At 35.0% G+C, this 20,011-nt stretch overlaps 1 protein-coding gene across 1 annotated transcript in view; it reads left to right on the top strand.

Annotated features, from left to right (window-relative positions):
* Positions 1 to 20,011, top strand: part of PTPN13 (protein tyrosine phosphatase, non-receptor type 13) — a 215,239-nt gene that overhangs the window by 177,275 nt on the left and 17,953 nt on the right. The window contains exons 34-40 of the mRNA XM_012805304.2: positions 1,157 to 1,215; positions 3,693 to 3,763; positions 5,987 to 6,033; positions 8,966 to 9,059; positions 10,282 to 10,419; positions 10,908 to 10,996; positions 19,037 to 19,092. Of these exons, the coding sequence (XP_012660758.1) occupies positions 1,157 to 1,215; positions 3,693 to 3,763; positions 5,987 to 6,033; positions 8,966 to 9,059; positions 10,282 to 10,419; positions 10,908 to 10,996; positions 19,037 to 19,092 (554 nt within the window). The remainder of the gene's footprint in view (positions 1 to 1,156; positions 1,216 to 3,692; positions 3,764 to 5,986; positions 6,034 to 8,965; positions 9,060 to 10,281; positions 10,420 to 10,907; positions 10,997 to 19,036; positions 19,093 to 20,011) is intronic.

The raw sequence follows: 20,011 nt of genomic DNA, 5'->3' as shown, positions 1-20,011 counted from the left end.
GCTACCATATGACTCAGCATCCCACTGTTAGGCATATGTCCAAAAGAAAGAAATCACTATATCCAAGGGATTATCTACACTCCCATGTATCTTGCAGCACTGTTCACAATAGCCAAGATATAGGATTGACCTAACTGTACATGAGTGGATGAATGGACAAACATATAGAATACTCTACAGCCATTAAAAAGAATGAAATCTTGTCATTTGCAACAATGTAGCTGGAGCAAGAGGACATTGTGTTAAGTGAAATAAGCAAGGCACAGAAGGATAAATTTTGCATGTTCTCACTCACATATGGGAGATAAAAATTAAACAAATTCATGAAGATAGAGAGTACAGTGGTGGTTACCAGAGGCTAGGAAGGTTAATGGGAAGAGGAGATTAAGAGGGGGTGATTCATGGGCACTAAAATAAAACTAGATAGACTGAATAAGATCTAGTATTTGTTAGCACGATGAGGTGACTATATAGTTAATAACCATTTATTATACATAATGTGTATTTTTAAATAACTAAAAGGGTAGACTTGGAATGTTCCTAACACAAAGAATAATAAATGATTGAGTTGTTGGATATCTTAATTATCCTGATTTAATCATTATACATTATATATCTATATTAAAACATCACATATACCTTATAAATACATATATATAAGTATTATGAATTTTATTTTTAAGTAAAAATTTTTATAAAAGGGAAAAAAAATCTTAACAATCACTGCTATTAAAGTAAGTATTGTGTTCCAGTTGCCTTAGACCTTAAATTAAGGTCAGTCCCTGAGTTGGGGTGAAGGACTAAGAATACATAAATGTTGCTAGACTTACAGTGGGGTTACATACCAATAAACTCATGCATATTTTATTTACATACAATGAAATGCATGTAAAACCCCTAATCAACCAAATATCATAGCTTACTAGCCTAACCTATCTTACATGTTCTCAGAACACTCAGATTACCTACCTTACCATTAGGCAAAAACATCTCACACAAAGCCTATTTTATAATAAAGTGTTGAATATCTCATGTAACTTATTAAATATTGTACTGAAAATGAAACACAGAATGGGTGGATGCATTCTCAAAGTGTGGGTCCTGCTGAATGTGGATGACTTTTGCACTGTCATGAAGTCAAATCATCCTAAATCAGGGATTATCAGTATTGACTGACCTAAACCTGTTGTGGCCCATTCCCAGAGCTCAGAAGAAGTCAGTAGTGTGCAGCCCCTCGTCTGTCACCCAGGACACCTGGAACTACCACATCCACTATTACCTCATAATAGTTTCACATGATAAAAAGTGCTAATCTCAACTTTTCTTTTAATTATCATGGAAATAAATTGAGAAAATGTTACGTATTATTTTCCTTGAAAAATAACCGCAAGTTTAGTGGCCAGAAGCAATACATATTTATTATCATAAGAGTTCTGGAAGTCAGAAATACAAAATGGGTCTCACTGTGCTAACGTCAAGGTGTCTGCATGGCTGCATTCCTTCTGTAGCTTCCATGAGAAAATCCACCTTCTGGAGACTGTGTATTCCTTGGATTTTGGAGCCTTCCGTCTTCAAAGCCAGCAATTGCAGCACCCTCTTCTTCTGCTGTCAGATCTCTTTCTCTGACTCTAACTTTCCTGCTTCCCTCTTTCTCTTGTTAGGACCTTTGTGCTTACCTTGGGCCCACCCAGATAATCCAAGATAATTTACTCATATCAGAATTCCTTAACTTGGTCACATCTGCAAAGTCTCTTTTGCCATATAAAATAACATCTTCACGGGTTCTCAGAATTAGAATATAATCATTAGAATGTAAACATCTGGTGGGGGGCATTATTCTGCCTACCACAATGTACATGAATCCAGGCTTTCTAGATTACAGACTTAGTTATATAAAGAGAAATTATACACTTTTGTTTGTGAATTATTTCTTTCAAAATATGGGAACTTGATATTAAGTCATTCATAATGAACTAATCTGTTCCTTCTGAACCTTTAAGTTAGATTGTGTACTTTTTTCCTTGAATGTAATCCATGGCCTGACTCCTTTGTATGTGTCTAAAAATTGGATTGACATACAGTTATTTTCATAGGTCTGAGTGTTAATTAGTGAGGGAGGAAAGTGTTTAAACAAGTTTGAAAATATTTTTGTGAAAATTAATATTTCTGCTAACTGTAGGTTTAGTTGAATGTTTTGCCTCAAAATTGGCAGAGCACACTTTATCCCATGCCTGAAGTCACTTTCTTTTGTTCTTCTGCTTTTATCTCAACTGTAATCACTGAAGATACAGTAATAATGGCAGTTACAGGTACTTTCCCCTTCTTCACTCTTCTTCTGACTCTCTCTATTGTATATATCTGCCACTGTTGTATATATCTGCCCTCTCTTAGTAAAGTCCAAGTGGACCAATAGTGGAGGGAACATATGTTTGTGGTAGTTATCTGTATGTCGAGAACTAGGGTGTTATTTCATGGATGCTAGAGACTTTATTACTAATGCACAGCAGGCAGCCCGGGCATGGTGTTGGTGTCAGTTGCACTTGTCCGCTAAGTCCCACAGGATGATATATGTAGCCTGGTGTATTCCTCCTACACTAGGTGGGTTGTATTGTGGAAGAAAACTGCTGTAAGAAGAGCCACAGGACCTGCCATTTTACAGCAGCCTGTAAGAAAGCTTGTTTTTTTTTTTGTTTTTTTTTTTTGAGACAGAGCCTCAAGCTGTCCCCCTGGGCAGAGTGCCGTGGCCTTACAGCTCACAGCAACCTCCAACTCCTGGGCTCAAGCGAGTCTCCTGCCTCCGCCTCCCAAGTAGGTGGGACCACAGGCGCCCGCCACAACGCCCAGCTATTTTTTGGTTGCAGCCGCCATTGTTGTTTGGCGGGTCCGGGCTGGGGATTCGAGCCTGCCACCTTAGGTGTACGTGGCTGGCGCCTTAGCCGGTTGAGCTATAGGTGCCAAGCCATAAAGCTTGTTTTTGTTTGGGGAGAGAGGTTACCTCATTCCTCAGAGTTGGTTACTACAAACACAACCCTGATAAATAGCCCAGATAAAAAGACATCAGGGCTTTGTATGTTAGGGCTGCCCAGCAGAACATACAGGGATGCTTAGAACCCATGGCTTAATTCCTCTTACACCTTAGGCAACCTCCCTTTTTCCTCAAATATCAGCAACAATAAGATGACATTATAATTCTCTATTTCCAAAGTGCTGTCTTTTTGGCTATTTTATACTCGAGGTGATATCGTTCTTCTTATACTGCTTTGAATATAAATGTTTAATCTAGATTTTCACTTTAATCTAAAAGAACACTTATCCAAGTATTTATATGTATAAAACTTAATGGTCTCTGACTTCTAAGTTAAACTATCTTTGAACTATCAACTGAGTGACAATGAACTAAGTTATTAGATCATGAATATTAGTGGTGTTTTAAATGGAAGGGGAAGTAGCGTGATGTGTTGAACTGAAGCCCAAACAAAGATTATGCAAAGAACTGAGTCAGCAGTCTCTCCCTCCAGAAAATATGTAGAAGAAGACTGTCCTAAATGTTGTCTACACCTCCAGGGAGTGACTGGACTTCCTGAAGCTCATCCAAAATAAAATTTCTGAAGCTACTTATCAGATGGTTCAAAGAATATTTAAACAAATATCTTAAATGATTTGTAATTGTCTTTTCTTTTTTTACAACACAGAAATGGTCATCCAGTAATTCCCAGTTCAAAGGGGTCTGCCATTTCAACTCCAAAGTCAACCAAAGCCAATGGTAAGGTTATATTCATTTGATGATAATAGATGTAAAAATTCTTATATATTTTTGTATTTTAATCAACACATAATTGTACAGATTTATGGGGTATAGTGTTTTTGTTTTTGTTTTTAGAGAATTTTTACATCTAGTGTATTAAGTTAAATATACCCTTATTTATTTATTTGTTTGTTTCAGATTATTACAGGGGTATAAATGTTTTGGTTACCTGAGTTGCTTTTGTACAGTTTGAGTCAGTTGTAAGTGTGCCCATCACCCAAAGAGTGTGCATTATACCCATTTAGTATGAATTTATCCCTCCCACCTGCTTGCTCTCCATTAAGTTTTACCACCAGATGTATATATGGGTGTTGATTGATTAGTCCAGTTTAATAGTGAGTACATGTAGTCTTTATTTTTCCATTTAGGTTTTAACACTCCTACAGTATCCATAATAGGAACTCTCAGTGACAGGAAGGCAAAATGGTACAACCATTTTGAAAAACAACTTGACCATTTCTTAAAAATTTAAGCATATGCCTACACCACTCTTACTTGTTTACTTAAGAGGACAGTAAGTGCTATACACAAAAACTTAGACAGAAATGTTTCTAGCAATTATCCTTGTAATAATCAAAATTTGAAACAACTCAAATGTGCAAGAACTGCTGAATAAACAAACCAGTTATAATGTATCTAAACAATGAAAAACTACTCAGCAATAGAAAGGAATAGACTTTTGGACACATGTAACAAAATATTTAAAATAACTTCCAAATGTGTATGCTGAGTGAAATAAGCCATACTAAAAAAAAAAAAAAAAAAAAAAAGAGTTCAGATTGTATTATTCCATTTATACACAATTGTAGATAAAGCAGATTATAATGACAGAAAGCAGATCAGTGGTTGCCTGGGGATAAAGAGGGTCAAGAGGTAGCTAGAGAAACAAGGAGAGATCACAAATAAACCATTGTGTTTCACACTATTCCAATATGATTTTTTGAACTGGTGGTTTATTATTGAAATACTTTTTAAAGAAGTTTCATAATGGGGTGGCGCCTGTGGCTCAAAGGCTTAGGGCGCCGGCCTCATATCCTGGAAGTGGCAGGTTCAAACCTGGCCCCGGCCAAAAAAAATAAAGAAGTTTCACAATGTATTTCTTCCAAGGAATATTTCCAAGGAATATTCTCAGACTCTGTAATATTCACAAAACTATAGAGATTTATGTATTATAATTCCATCTCAACCTTCATCCTTCTTAGCAGAATCATTTTTAAGTTATTCTCAATAGAAGTCTTTAAATATATTTACCTGTATTTGTTTCTTTCTTTCTTTGTTTTCTTTTAAACTTTTTTAAACTCTGCCACATTTTTCTAAATATATTGAAAATATAATTTAATGAGTCAAAAATTATGTTCAAATATGTGACTTTTTTAACTGTAAGAGAAACATAATCTACTCATGTTTAGTTTATATATTGAATTGCTGTACTGATAGCTAAGTGTTAAAATTATCATTTTGTTTAGAAATATATTAAAAGGACTGGGCCTGATGCCTCACACCTGTAATCCTAGCACTCTGGGAGGCTGAGACAGGTGGATTGCCTGAGCTCACAGGTTGGAGATCAGCCTGAGCAAGAGCCAGACCCCAAATCTAAAAATAGCCAAGCATTGTGGTAGGCACCTGTAAGTCCTAACTGCTTGGGAGACTGAGACAGAATTGCTAAAGACCAAGAGTTTGAGGTTGCTGTGAGCTATGACACCAGGGCACTCTACCACGGGCAAAAAAGTGAGACTCTGTCTCAAAAAAAAAAGAAGAGAGAGAGAAAAATATATTAAAAGTCTTTTTCATTTGTATCCATAGCTTATTTTCCTGTGTTACATCAATAGTCTTTATAAAATGAGATAAAAGCCTTGCTATCTTCCCTTAAAAACTCAAGTGAATATAGCTCAGCACCTGTGATGTCTCTCATTCAGCTGGGATAATTTATATTCAGTGTTTCATTCCAAATGGACCTTTTATATAAATGATTTTCTTTTAAGAAATTGGCTTTTTCCTTGGGATAAACCCTTCTTTAACATTTGATTTTAAGTCACTCTGTGATATGATATCTTTTAGCGTACTAATGAAAATAACAGCATCCCCAGAAATGTGGGTTTCCTTTAATAATTTGGGTGTCTCTGTTGTGGTTTTGCCTGGCTCATTTGCCTACTTCCCTTATGTGCTATGTTATCCTTTTAGGTCATCACAGTGTAGAGCCTTGTGGTCAGCCTGGCCTCACTTCTAAGGTAAGGAAAAGTCCACCTTCTTTCTTTTGTGTCATCCCTCCTTATCTAAATCAGCATGTTTGTGTTTTGAACCAAACTGATTTCATATTTAAATATTTGTCTTTTTTAGATATATATATTAGTAATAAGGATATATTTTAGTGAACTAACAGGATTTGCTAAGTAAATCACCCTTGACTACGTCGTTTGGCACACACTTCAACTCTTAAATAAGATAACCACTTAAACAAATCACTTTAGTGCTGGGATTTTTGATTAATGTGTACAGTTTTGGTATTTTTTTTTCTTTTGGGTTGTCTTTTACACTACAGAAAGAGAAGACGAATATAATTAAGAGTGGAATTGCTCCTTTGGTTTATTATCAGTAGTAACCATCAAATATCAAATCTGTGTGATTTATAAGGAAGAACAGAAGTGGCAAAAAAGATAGGTTTACCTGGTTTTGAAAGACTTAGAAAATACTTCACCATATAATAAAATGAGAGAGCACAAATCATTTAAGATTAGCACAAAAAATCTGGGGGTGATTTAATAAAACTTTTAATACATAATTAAATTTCACTTTATGCTTCCTTTAAGTCTACTTATGTCTATTGGGCTAACATTCCTTTTCATGACTTTCTTTATGACACACAATATACATTTATAAAATGACCATAGCTGAATCTTCATTCCATGGAATTGTTTTTTTCCTACACACATCCCATACAATCTGTTCTGAATCTTGTTACTGGAATGGCTTTCCATGTGAAATACAGGACTGAGATTGCTTTCCCAGTAATCTAAAACCTTATCTCAACATCTTTAATGTAGGAGGAGAAAAATACCTTAGTGACCAGATGCCCAAAATTCTATGCCTCTCATCTCACTATGTTATCTCACACATGTGACTTGGTTAGCAAGTCCTAAAAAAATATTGCAACAGCCGGACTTTAAGGCAGAAATGTTTATAGCACAAAAACAAAAATTTCTAGGCATTTGTGTGTGTTGGAACTGAGCTATAGCAACACTCACTATTCTCACTTCCAATAAAAACTTCCAAGATATTTAATGGAAGTTTTAAATATCTTCCATTTCATGTAGCTGAAGCAACTGACTTTTCATGTATTCTAGTGTTATTCATCTCATATAGCATTTATTGTATTTTAAAATATCTGTACTTGTTGAAAGAAAAAAGGATAGTGTTTTCATTAAGTTAACATTAAAACCCTAGAAACCAGGACTTTTGCTGTTTATGGCTGCCAACATTTTGTTGTTGAAATTAAAATATTAAAGGAAGGCTTGGCGCCTGTGGCTCAAGCAGCTAAGGCGCCAGCCACATATGCCTGAGCTGGCAGGTTCGAATCCAGCCCGTTCGAATCCAAACAACGACGGCTGCAACCAAAAAATAGCCAGGCATTGTGGCGGGCACCTGTAGTCCCAGCTACTTGGGAGGCCGAGGCAGGAGACTTGCTTTATCCCAGGAGTTGGAGGTTGCTGTGAGCTCTTATGCACAGCACTCTACCCAGGGCGACAGCTTGAGGCTCTGTCTCAAATATATATATATATATATATGGAAGACTATTAGATAATATTCTATCCTTGAATATTAATGTCTATGAAAATCTCAATAAGAATGGAATTTCACAATCCATTGAAGCTTTTGATATTATATTGCCACTATTTATAAAAATATGTTTCTTTTGCATCTACCATGTGTCCTTTTTATCTTAATAAAAGGAATAAAATCTTCAGGGCAAACCACAACCTTTTATTTGTATAAAATTAATTTATTCAAATCATTTAACTTGGCATTTTTTCCAAGTTATTTTTTTAATAGGCTATATTCCATGAAATGCTTCACAATTTACCATTGCTTAGAAAATTACATTCTATTCAATAATTATTTTGTAATTATGAGTGTTATTTTTCCTAAGTTAACATGTACCTTAGAATAGATTTGAAAATCTATATACCTAAAAGATGTTCAGGTTGCCAGATTGGAGTCTATGTCCATTTAACAGCACCATTAATACTTTTTTTTGATGGCAGAGTCAGTTTTATTTTTGCACGTATTTTAACAATTATCCTTAAAAGTCTTTTAAAATTATATTTATCATAAAGACAATTTTATGTTTAAACTTTAAGTTGTTCTCTTTGTGTTTACGTAGAAATTCATTTTGAAGATAAATACTTTTAAAAATGATTTTTCCTCTTTCAACTTCTAAGGTTTTTTAAATTCTTTTTTTTTTTTTTTAAGACAGAGTCTCACTTTGTCACCCTCAGTAGAGTGCTATGACATCATAGCTCACAGCAACCTCAAACTCTTGAGCTCAAGTGATCCTCTTGCCTTAGCCTCCCACGTAGCTGAGACTACAGGCACCCACCATAACAACCTGGCTATTTTTAGAGATGGAGTCTTCCTCTTGCTCAGGCTGGTCTCTAACTCCTGAGCTCAAGCAATCCCCCCACCTCGGCTTTCCAGAGTGCTAGATTATAGGCATGAGCCATTGCACCCAGACGCATCAACTTTTATGTTTTAGTAGTTCTATTAAACTTTTTTTTTAGTTATATGGAAGACGGGTCTTATAAAATATGACTCAAAAAAGAGATTTCTGCAGTCAAATAAGTGTAAGAAATATTACATAATAGATTTCTCTTTTGGCAACTCAAACTTTATTTTAGTAAGCATTGTGAGAATTCTTTGAAAATACTGATTTAAATATCGTTTTGCCTAGTGTTTCAAGACATTTTTGGTGATGGAAATCTCCATTCATATACACATTTCATTGTACTATTTGCTAGAAAAACATTGATCTAAAGGTGGGGAGATGTATTAATAAAATTGATCTTGTATAAGCAATAAAAGGAAAGGGGCGATGTGCAGTCCCTCCCTAATCCTAGAGTTTAATAAAACAGTAATCTAATGATTTGCTTTGATTTCATACTTTAGGTTAATGAGGACGAAATCATTGAAGTTTTGTACCCTGAAGGAAAATGTTCAGCTTATCAAATGAAGGGATCAGCAAATCTGACTCTGTCCAAAGGTAGTTTTCCAGATCAGTCATCTAATAACTCTAAATGTCCTAATAATTCAAGTAATAAAGATATAGTAGGTATCCTCACTCATTTGCCTTACATGTTACTATAGCTTTAAAAGGAAAGATTACTCAAAGAAGCAAAAGAACAATGCACAAAGGTCCAGCATTCATTCTCATCTCGAGACTAAAACTTTTTTTTGTTTTTTTGAGACATAGTCTCATTTTGTCACCCTCGATAGAGTGCTATAGTTCACAGAAACCTCAAACTCGTGGGCCCAAGCAATTGTCTTGCCTCAGCCTCCCAAGTAGCTGGGACTTCAGGTGCCTACCACAATGCCCAGCTATTTTTAGAGATGGAATCTTGCTCTGACTCAGGCTGGCCTTCAGTTCATGAGCTCAAGCAATCCATCCACCTCAGCCTCCCAGAGTGCTAGGATTACAGGCGTGAGCCACCACTCCCAGCCTTTAAAATGATTTATAAGTGATTGAAAAGATAGCTGTTTCATTTAATAGTGTTTCTTATATTTTGTGGAGTAGCATGTTATAAGCTACCAAATAATTTAGAAAAATACACCTTGAAGATGATTTGTCTGATTTATATTTTTAATCTTTGTAACATAACTTTTGTGTTTCTTCGTAAATACTTTGAGATTCACTTAAGAAAATGAACATTAAATTAGTAAGTTCTCCGGTGAAGGCTATGTTAACCAGCCTCCATCAATGTTTTGATGAAAACATTTCAAATTGTATATAAAACCTGTGCATTGTACCCTATGATTGCATTAATGAACACAGCTATGATTTAATTAAAAAATAAAAAGATTTATTTAAAAAAATTATTAGTTCTCATGAAAAGGAATATCATCAACTTTGCAAGTTGCATTTGCATGATCTTTGGTCATAGCAGCCAGAGTAGTACTGGAACTAAACATGATCACATTAGTGTAAACTACTTTTCCAGTCATAGCTACTTTTTAAAGTGAATACTTAAAATTTTGTTTAAGTTTTGCATTCTTTTTTACATTTTTTAAATTATTATGGGTAGGTAATAGTTATACATCTTTATAGGGTATGTGTGGTGTCTTGATACAGGCATACAATGTAAATTAATCAAAACATGGTAATTGGAGTGTCCATCACTAAAATTTGAAAAGCCCTAGCAAACTGTGTCCCTTTCTTATGTCACTATTTTTAAAGTAAAACCTCATGTGAATTATTGCTTTTCAAGAATCATATATACAGGAAGATGACATTTATGCTGACCCTCAAGAAGCTGAAGTCATCCAGTCTCTGCTGGATGTTGTGGATGAGGAAGCCCAGAATCTTCTAAACCAAAATAATGCAGGAGGAGATGCCTTTGTTTCAGGTAGATGAAACAGATAAATAAATTGGCCTCTTAAGGAGTCCAAGGCCATCTCTAGAAACATTATTTATGTAAATATGCAATGGATTGGTGTCTTCCCTTATTTTTATTAGTGGGTAGTATTTCAGAAATAAAGTAAGATTTGTTATCTCGTATTTTTCTCTTCCATATTTGTAGGTGGGTTACATTATTGGTGAGATTTCAGAATGCATTATTGACATCACGGCTTCTACTTTTAAAAGTGATAGTCCAATCATTTTTCCCAGTTGATAATAAGCCATTCTTAAGGGATTGTGATTTTAGTAGTTAAGCTGAACTATAAATTTTATACTGTATATAAAGTGTCATTTATCCTAACTGTTCTAGTTAGAACATTGACAGTATTCATGGATACTGGTCCATAGACTACCTTCATTAGAAAGCTAATGAAAAATTTTCTACTTCTTTAGCAGTTTTATCAGTTCTTCTTGGCCTATTTATTCCTCTCCCAGGTACATTAAAGACAAATGGGAAGTTAACAGAAGAGAGAGCAGAAGATACAGACTGTGATGGTTCACCTTTACCTGAGGATTTTTCTGAAGTAAGAATAATTTCTAAGGGGATGGGGGAGGCTGGGAGAAAGGAGGAAAAATTGGTGGAACCTCAGCTATTGTGTACAATGCAAGGGTACATGTCAAAACTATTAAGAGTAAAGTATAAATGTCTTAACAGACAAGTAAGTGAGGTGAGGGCTGTGTTAACCAGTTTGATGTAAGTATTCCAAATTGTATATAAAATCAGCACATTGTACCCTATAAATGCATTAATGTACACAGTTATGGTTTAATAAAAAAAGTAAGAAAATAAAAAAGAAAGAATAACTTCTAGATAAACAACCTAGACTACTATACCTTGTTAGATATATATCTTAATCCAGAAGGTAAATCAGAGATTGTTGTTCATTTTACTGAAAAATTACATTTAGGGAGAAAATTGAGATTAATTTCATTTCTTATATTAAAGTATCATCCTTTCCCAGTGAAAGAATCATAACTCAAATTCCCTCAAATTAAAAAAAGAAAGAAAAATTAAATAATTATTTTTCAAAAATGTAATGCTTAACTTTTCAAATTCTTATTTAAAATCTTAAAATTTGGGGGACCAGGTGCAGTGGATCACACCTATAACCCCAGCCCTTGGGAGGAGCCTGAGGTCACAGGTTCGAGACCAGCCTGAACCAGAGCAAGGCCTCATCTCTAAAAATAGCCAGGCATTGTGGTGGGCACCTGTAGTCCCAGCTAATTGGGAAGTTGAGGCAAGGGAATCCCTTAAGCTCAGGAGTTTGAGGTTTCTGTGAGCTATGATGCCATGGCACTCTACCAAGGGCAACAAGGGAGACTCTATTTCAAAAATAAATAAATAAAAATAAGATAAAATAAAATCTTAAAACTTTGGATCTTCTGGGACACTGAACAAAGAAAAAAAATAAACAGTAGATAAATTATATTTCCGATTCCTCAAACTCAGCATCATCCTATTTCTATGACTAATCTTGCTCATACTCTAGAATAATTACCCTCCTTATCCTTATTCTTTCTATTTCACATTTTCAAAATTGTCAAAACTACAATGAATTAGGTTCTGATAGCAGTTATCATGCATGCACATACACACAAACTCATGTAGACATGATTATGTTCATTAACCGTTTACAAATAAGAGCTATATATATATGAGAAAGCTTATGGCTGATGAATATGTATTTTTTTTTTTTTGAGACAGAGTTTCACTTTGTTGCCCCTGGTAGAGTGCTCTGGCATCACAGCTCACAGCAACCTCTAACTTGGACTTACGCAATTCTTTTGTCTCAGCCTCCCAAGTAGCTGGGACTACAGATGCCGGCCACAACGCCCAACTATATTTTTTGTTGTAGTTGTCATTGTTGTTTAGCAGGCCTGGGCCAGTTTCAAACCTGCCAGTCTCTGTGTATGTGGTTGGTGCCATAACCACGGTGCTCTGGGCACTGAGCCTGAATATGTATTTCTTAATCTACAAAAATGATTATACAAATATTGGGTATCTCAAAATGTGGCATTATCTAAAGGTTTTACTTAAGATGTTCTTTTATACTATCAGAATATTAATAATTATTAAAATAATGGGCTCTTAAAAAAGCTCTCTGAACATTTTGTACTGATGACTTTGTTGTATTTTTATTGATAAAAACATTAAAAGTACACCTTAAAATATATGTTCAGAAGTTTCTTAACTAAAAAAAAAAACTAAAAATCTTTAATAGCCATTTCAAAAATACCACATTAGATAGTTTTTCTTTTAAAAGGTAAAACTTATTATATAATATAGAATCTCATTTATAACTAGGCTATAATAACAATATTATGCCAAATCAGCTCAGTGCCCATAGTTGAGTGATTAGGGTGCCGGCCACAAACTCAGGGGCTGACAGGTTCTCACCCGGCCAGGTCCTGCTAAACAGCAATGACAACTACAACAAAAAAATAGCTGGGCTTTGTGGCGGGCACCTATAGTCCTAGCTACTTGGGAGGCTGAGACAAAAGAATGACTTAAGCCCAAGAGTTGGAGGTTACTGTGAGCTGTGATGCCATAGCACTCTACCAAGGGTGCCATAGTAAGACTGTCTCAAAAAAAAATTATGTTAAATCCTCATTGTAAAAACACGTCACATAGAATTATTTAAAAATGTAAGTCCCTTTTTAAAACACATTCCTATATTCATTTTAGGTAGCATCTATTAAAACTTTGGTTTCTAGGAGAGAAGAGAAAGGAGGGAAGGGGCTCAGTAAATGCCCACTCTAACAGGTATAAGGTAGGAGTATTTGGCACACCTCCTTCGTGAAGGACTCAGATACAACTTGGACTTGTCCTAACAAATATAAGGGATCATATGCACCCTTACCTTAACCCAAAATTAAAAAACAATGTTGGTTTTCTACTCATCCATTATGCATATAAAAACACAGATAATTATATACATATGTATTTTTTAAATATAAATTTGATCATATGGTTCCAAATTTTCTTTTCGTATAATTGATGATTACCTTTTTTCTACATGAGTACATATAAATTTAATTTATACTTTCTAATGCCTTCCTATTGTTTATTACATTGTTATATTAGGATTTATTAAATTGGCCATCTACTGATGAATTTTAAGTTTCTTATTTATTATAAACTACAGTGGAAAGGGGGGGCTTGGCTCGGTGCCTGTGGCTCAAGTGGCTAAGGCACCAGCGCCATACACACCTAAGGTGGCGGGTTCGAATCCAGCCCGGGCCCGCCAAACAACAATGATGGCTGCAACCAAAAAAAAATAGCCAGGCATTGTGGCGGGCACCTGTGGTCCCAGCAACTTGGGAGGCTGAGGCAGGAGACTCGCTTGAGCTCAGGAGTTGGAGGTTGCTATGAGCTATGCCACGGCACTCTACCCAGAGGGACAGCTTGAGGCTCTGTCTCAAAAAAATAAAAAGAAAGAAAAGGGGGGCTTGTATTTCTTTGTACTCAATTAATTTTATAAAATTTAGGTGGTTTATGTACTATGACCACTTCTCCAGAGACTCCGCCATTTCCTGTTCCCCACCTCACCCCATTCCACCTAGGCATTTTAAAGGTTCATATTATTTGTTTGGTCCCCGCGGGCATTTGAGTTTGCAGTCTGCCTTATTCTGCTCAAGTTGCTCTAACAAAATACCACAGACTGTATAGCTTAAACAGCAACATTTATTTTCTCACACTGCCAGAGGCAAAAATTCCAAAGTCAAGGTGCCAGCAAAGTTTGTTTCTTGGGAAGCCAATCTCCTTGTCCTGTAAATAACTGTCTTCTTGCTGTGTTCTCACATGGCCTCTCATCTGTGTGGGCACCTTTCTGGTGTCTCTTCTTCTTACTATATGAGGACATTAGTCCTATTGGATTGGGGCCCCATTTTTATGACCTTATTGAACCTTGATTATCTTCTTAAAGGCTCTGTTTTCAAACACATGGAAACTTAGGACTTTAACCTATTAATGCCTATGAAGAAAATAATAATAAATTTAAAACTAATTTCAGGGGGATGTAATTCATTTCATGTCAGTCTTTGCTTAACAGTTATAAAATATTATTAAATAAAATTTTATTCACAATAGTTAACAAATAAAAGCTGTAGGCATAAATTCAAAAATGTACAAGTCTTGTAGTGTGAAAACTTTAAAATTCTACAAAGAGACATAAAAGAAGTATTAAGGGAAAACATTTCTTGTTCTTTGATAGAAAAACTTAAAATTTAAATTCTCCCTAGATTCACCCACAAATTAAATATGGTCTCATAAGATATTTCAACATTTTTTAAAGGAAAAACAGGGTAGCTTCGTAAAATGATTCTAAAGTTTACACAGAAGAATTAGCATATCAGACTATTCAGAACATATCTAAAAACTAAGCTTCATGGAAGCAGAATATTTTTACTAGTTATTAGGAAATATCATATAATTTTTCCCTACAACAAAAGTATAGCTAGATCACGTAAGTTTGTACATGGAGAATACATTTTGGGCCCGTCCATCCTGAGAAATAATAAATTAGAACTACCTGAATAGATGAGACTTCTGCTTTAGAATCCATTTTAACTAATGGTAAGCAAAACAAGGAAAGTAAGAAATTTAGGGAAGGAATAAAGGCTAGGTGCAGCAGCTCACACCTGTAATCCTAACGCTCTGAGAGGCCAAGGTGGGAAGATCACTTGGCCTCAAGAATTGGAGACCTAAGCAAGAACAGCCTCATCTCTACTAAAAATAAAAACAGTAAGGTGGGCATCATGGCACACGCCTGTAGTTCCAGCTACTTGGAAGGCTGAGGCTGAAGGATCACTAGATCTTAGGAATTGAATGTTGCAGTGAGCTATGAAGATGCCACTGCACTATAGCTGGGGTGACAGAGTGAGACTCAGTCTCAAAAAAAATCAAAATGGTACTTAGAAAAAAACATGAAAAAGTTTCATTTGTATCGATTCTAAACATGTTCAAATAGCTATGGCAATATTCTTAAGCAGACAAATCAAATAAGACAAATATGGTTAATCTCCATAGCCGAAAGGAAGAGCCAGTATTTTAGAATAATTTTCTGTTTCATCTTATATTTTCAGAATATTACCTACATTTTAGTACTGGCAAGTTTTAAGAATGCTGTAAAACTTCTGAAAATAACTTAGCTTTTTATAAGTATATCAGTTGGGGATCACCCTAAACAAATTTTAAATTATTAACTAAATTGGTTCTAACAGTCTATTCTATAACCCTGAAAGTTTTATCACAAAAGTATAGGAATATCTTCTTAGAAAAGAAAGGTTATCCCTCTGATAGTTAGTTGCATATTCATTGTATTTGTCATTCTATATCGTGATTGTCTGTACATTTTATCTTTCTTAGTGAAGCACTTTAATGTCAATGTCTTATTTATGAATGAAAGAATGAATGCCAATCACCTACATTATTATAAATCATTATCTGCAGTTTCAAACCTATTCATTCTGTTATTGAATTTGTCTGACTTACTTTGCTGGGAATGACAGGGTAAGAAGAGATGTCAAGGTTTCTGTCCTAAATGTGCTTGTATAGTCTAGAAATCAACTTGGGAGATATACACATGTAAATAAGTAAATGCAACTTTTTAAAAGCTATAGAAAAGATATTCTCTATTAAATGTATATATAAAGTTCAGAGGGGCTTATAAAAATAAGAGAAATGGTAGGAGTTACACAGAGTAGTGAATAAAATTATCAAAGACTCCTGGATTATCATTTTGAAGTTCTACGATAGGTGAGTTAAAATGGGCAACAATGTTATATACTATGACGCTGCTTTAATAAAGGCCTGTATCAGCCTGGAACAATCAGGGCACTAAATCATTACAAGAAGGGATCACATGGTATCTTAAAAGCTAGGGGTTAGTTCATGAAGTGACTTCTATGCCAAGGAAATCGGTCCTTTCACAGCTATTGCCACATAACTTTACTGACTTAATGAAGAGGAGAAAGGCATGTCTTCCAAAGATATGGTATCATTTTGCTGAAAGAATGATTCTTATGCTATTTCTAATTCTGGGGTTTTTTTTAATGCTTTTAATTTTTTAAACAAAGAATAATGCAAAACTTATTGTGACTGTCCATCACCTGTAGGACAATCATTCCTGATTGTAGGATCCAGAAAGGTCTAGTAATTTGTGCATTCAACAGTCTAATCACACAGACACCTGTGCTTAGAAGAGCCCTATAAATTTTTTAACAAAAGAGCTTTTATTTCATTTGGCTCTGTGCACTACAAATTATGTAGCTGGTCCTAGATCCAAGAGATATCTTCTCTACTCTCAGGTTGCTAGATCTGGATTCTTTGAGTGGCAGGATTATAAACCTTTAAATGGGCTGGCCATGACAAAAAATCTTATATCATTTCCTTAAGACAGTACCACAGCTGCCTGCTCTTCCAAAAAGCCTACAATCCAGAGTAAGGAAAGAGTGAAGGCCAGTCTTCTTAACCCAACTCTCTCCCAATACACAGGTGAACTTTGCAAAAAGAGTGGGAATTGGATAATGCAAGTATCACTGTAGCTTATTTCCAATTGTGTTTTACCTCATCACTTTCATTTAATAATTCTTTCATTAAAATTTTCATGTTAAAAATATGTGACATTTGGGTGGTGTCTGTGGCTCAGGGGGTGGGGTGCCAGCCCCATATACCAAGGGTGGTGGGTTCAAATCCAGCCCCAGCCAGACTGCAACAAAAAATAGCTGGGCATTGTGGCAGGCACCTGTAGTCCCTGCTACTCAGGAGGCTGAGGCAAGAGAATCACCTACGCCCAGGAGTTGAAAGTTTCTGTGAGCTGTGAGGCCATGGCACTCTACCAAGGGTGATAAAGTGAGACCCTTTGTGCATTTCAAAATCATTGCACACTTATTAGATTCTTAGATTCTCATTCTTATGGGGAATAAGAAATCCAAATGCCTTTACTTGAAAAAGAAATTGAACCTCGACTAAAATAATCAGCTTCACAAAATAGATGAAGTATAAGAAGCTTTCTTTTAGTTGTCATTTTGTAAAAACAACTTACTTTTTTCCTTTCACCGTACAAGTCCTCCCTTTACTGCAAATAAATTAAAATTGTTATGCAGATAACTTAATTATAGATAACTTTTAACTCTAAAAGTATAACTGAAAGGTCATAATAAAGGTATCACTCTTATTAAGAAGTGAGATAAGCTTCTGCATCTCAGGCATAAGCACATATAGGCACACAGTAGCATGAAGCTTACACTCTAATGGAGAAAAAAAGAGAAAAATCAAACACGCAAATAAATATGTAATTACAGTTGTGATAAGGTCTATGAAGTTTTGGATTTTTATAAAGTGCTACAGAAAAAGAGTAGTCAAGGATACCTACTTTATATTGGTTGGGTAAGGAACATCCTCAGGAAGAAAAGACACTTAGATTGAGTAAAAATAAAGTATCCACCATCAGATGGGCTTTGTGATAGGAAAAAATGGATAATTTTGAAGAACTAAAAGAAAAGACCCATGGATTTGAAGCCTAGCAAGTGAAGGGGATACTATAGAAGTAGAAAGGGGGCAGATATTTGAGGGCTATAAAACAGAAGAATGTCATATTTGTTAAGATAATTTATCCTGCTAAAGATTGAAATGTATAAGTTACAAACCATTTAAGAATACAATTGGCATCTCCTAATAATAGCAAACTGCTCTTGCTGCATTGGATCTCTGAAACACCATACTCAGTTGAAGTGTGAACTGATTGATCTTTGATAATAAAAGGGCAAGATAATTTAACACATTTGAAACTACTAAGATTTTCTTGACAGCCATTTTCAGATTTTAAAATTAAAGTAGTATAAAAGTATATGTCAAGTATATAAATATGAATAATTATTAATTCTGATTGTTCTCTTGTTTTCTCTTTATCACACTTTGTCATTAAAATCTCTTATATAAGAAATGAAAAGAAGGTCAAAGGCCGGTACAGTGGCTCACACTTGTAATCCTAGCGTTTTGGGAGGCCAAGGCAGGTAGATTGCCTGAGCTCAGGAATTCAAGACTAGCCTGAGCAAGAATGAGACCCTGTCTCTACTAAAAATAGAAAAACTAGTTAGGTGTTGTGGCAGGTGCCGATAGTCCAAGCTACTAAGGAGACTGAGGCTCAAGCTACTGGGGATCACTTGAGTGCAAGAGTTGGGGGTTGTGTGAACCATGATGCCACAGCACTCTACCCAAGGTGACAGAGTGAGACTCTGTCTTTTAAAAAAAGAAAGAGAGAGAGACAAAGAGAAAGAAAGGAGAGATGGAAAGAAAGAAAAGAACGCCAAGTTGAGTGTGAAGATGACTAAGCGGGACCAACCAACATTCCTGGGCCACTGAAGATAGGTGCCTCAGTGACTGGAGTAAGAGTTGAATATTAACTAATACATATTAAATCAAATGCCATGTGTCTTTGTGATATGAGGATGAGCAATAAGAGTAAATATAGGAAATAATACACAGGAAAAAATTAAACATGAGGTTCTTTGTCTTTTTTGTTACAATGGACTAATTTGATTTTTATTTTTCTTTATTGTAGTCTACCAAAATGAATGGCTGTGAAGAATGTTGTGAAGAAAACGTAAAAAGCGAAAGGTAAAAGAATAACTTTTCAAAGTGTCTATAACACTTCCATTATCTTTTTTTTTCCAAAATTCTCTGTACATTTCCATTTTGTTCCCAGTAAAAAGAAGTGTTGAGTAAATTATAGAAGTATGGTTGACTATTCAGAATGTTTTAAATTTTTTGTTACAGGGAGGCTTTAGTGACATGTAAAAACGCGTTTATTATACAATTAGCAATTATCTCTTAATCATGGGGGAAAAAAATGAAAGAGTGGTCTAAATGGGAATGTGCCAACAATGATGATAGTAACTATCTTCTTAAATTTTTAATTTTCATTAACAAAAAAATGAAACCAAAGGTTAGAAACTTTTTAAAAACCTATAAAAATTTTTCTTTTGGCAGTTTCTAATATAAAATGAGATCTTTTTAGTAACCTTGTATATCCAGGAAAGGTTTTATGTATATGTAGTTGACCAAAAAAAAGTGATTGCATATAAATTTTACTTCATATTAGATCATAATCTGATAGTCAAAAGGAGCTATTCGCATTTTTTAAGAAAAGCACATTGACAGTGAATTTTTGACTAAATTAGACAGGGGGTATATGTTATTAGTGTAGAAATGCATATACCTAACAATTAGCAAATATCCAAAAGAGGTATCAATTAACAGGGACCTCTTTTGCTTTGGTGGGCAAGGAGAGAGGAAGAAGGAGTAAATTAGTGTAATCTCTTTGGGAGGCACTTGGAAACACTACTAAAATATAAATTTTTTGCACATTACTAATTTTTGGATGTACTTTTTTGTTCTAACATCTCTAAAATATGAAGGGTCTTATAGTCATCAATATTATTTCTTTTTGATGTAAACAAAATAATCACATATCTTACAATGATAGGAGTCATAGTTTCAAAGAAATGCAGCATATCTCCTTCAACCTAGCAATTTT

The sequence above is a fragment of the Otolemur garnettii genome, unplaced genomic scaffold, assembly GCF_000181295.1.
Source record: "Otolemur garnettii isolate 467f Iridium unplaced genomic scaffold, OtoGar3 scaffold00039, whole genome shotgun sequence".
NCBI classification, from domain to species: Eukaryota; Metazoa; Chordata; class Mammalia; order Primates; family Galagidae; genus Otolemur; species Otolemur garnettii.
This window is presented reverse-complemented; position numbering and strand designations above follow the sequence as displayed.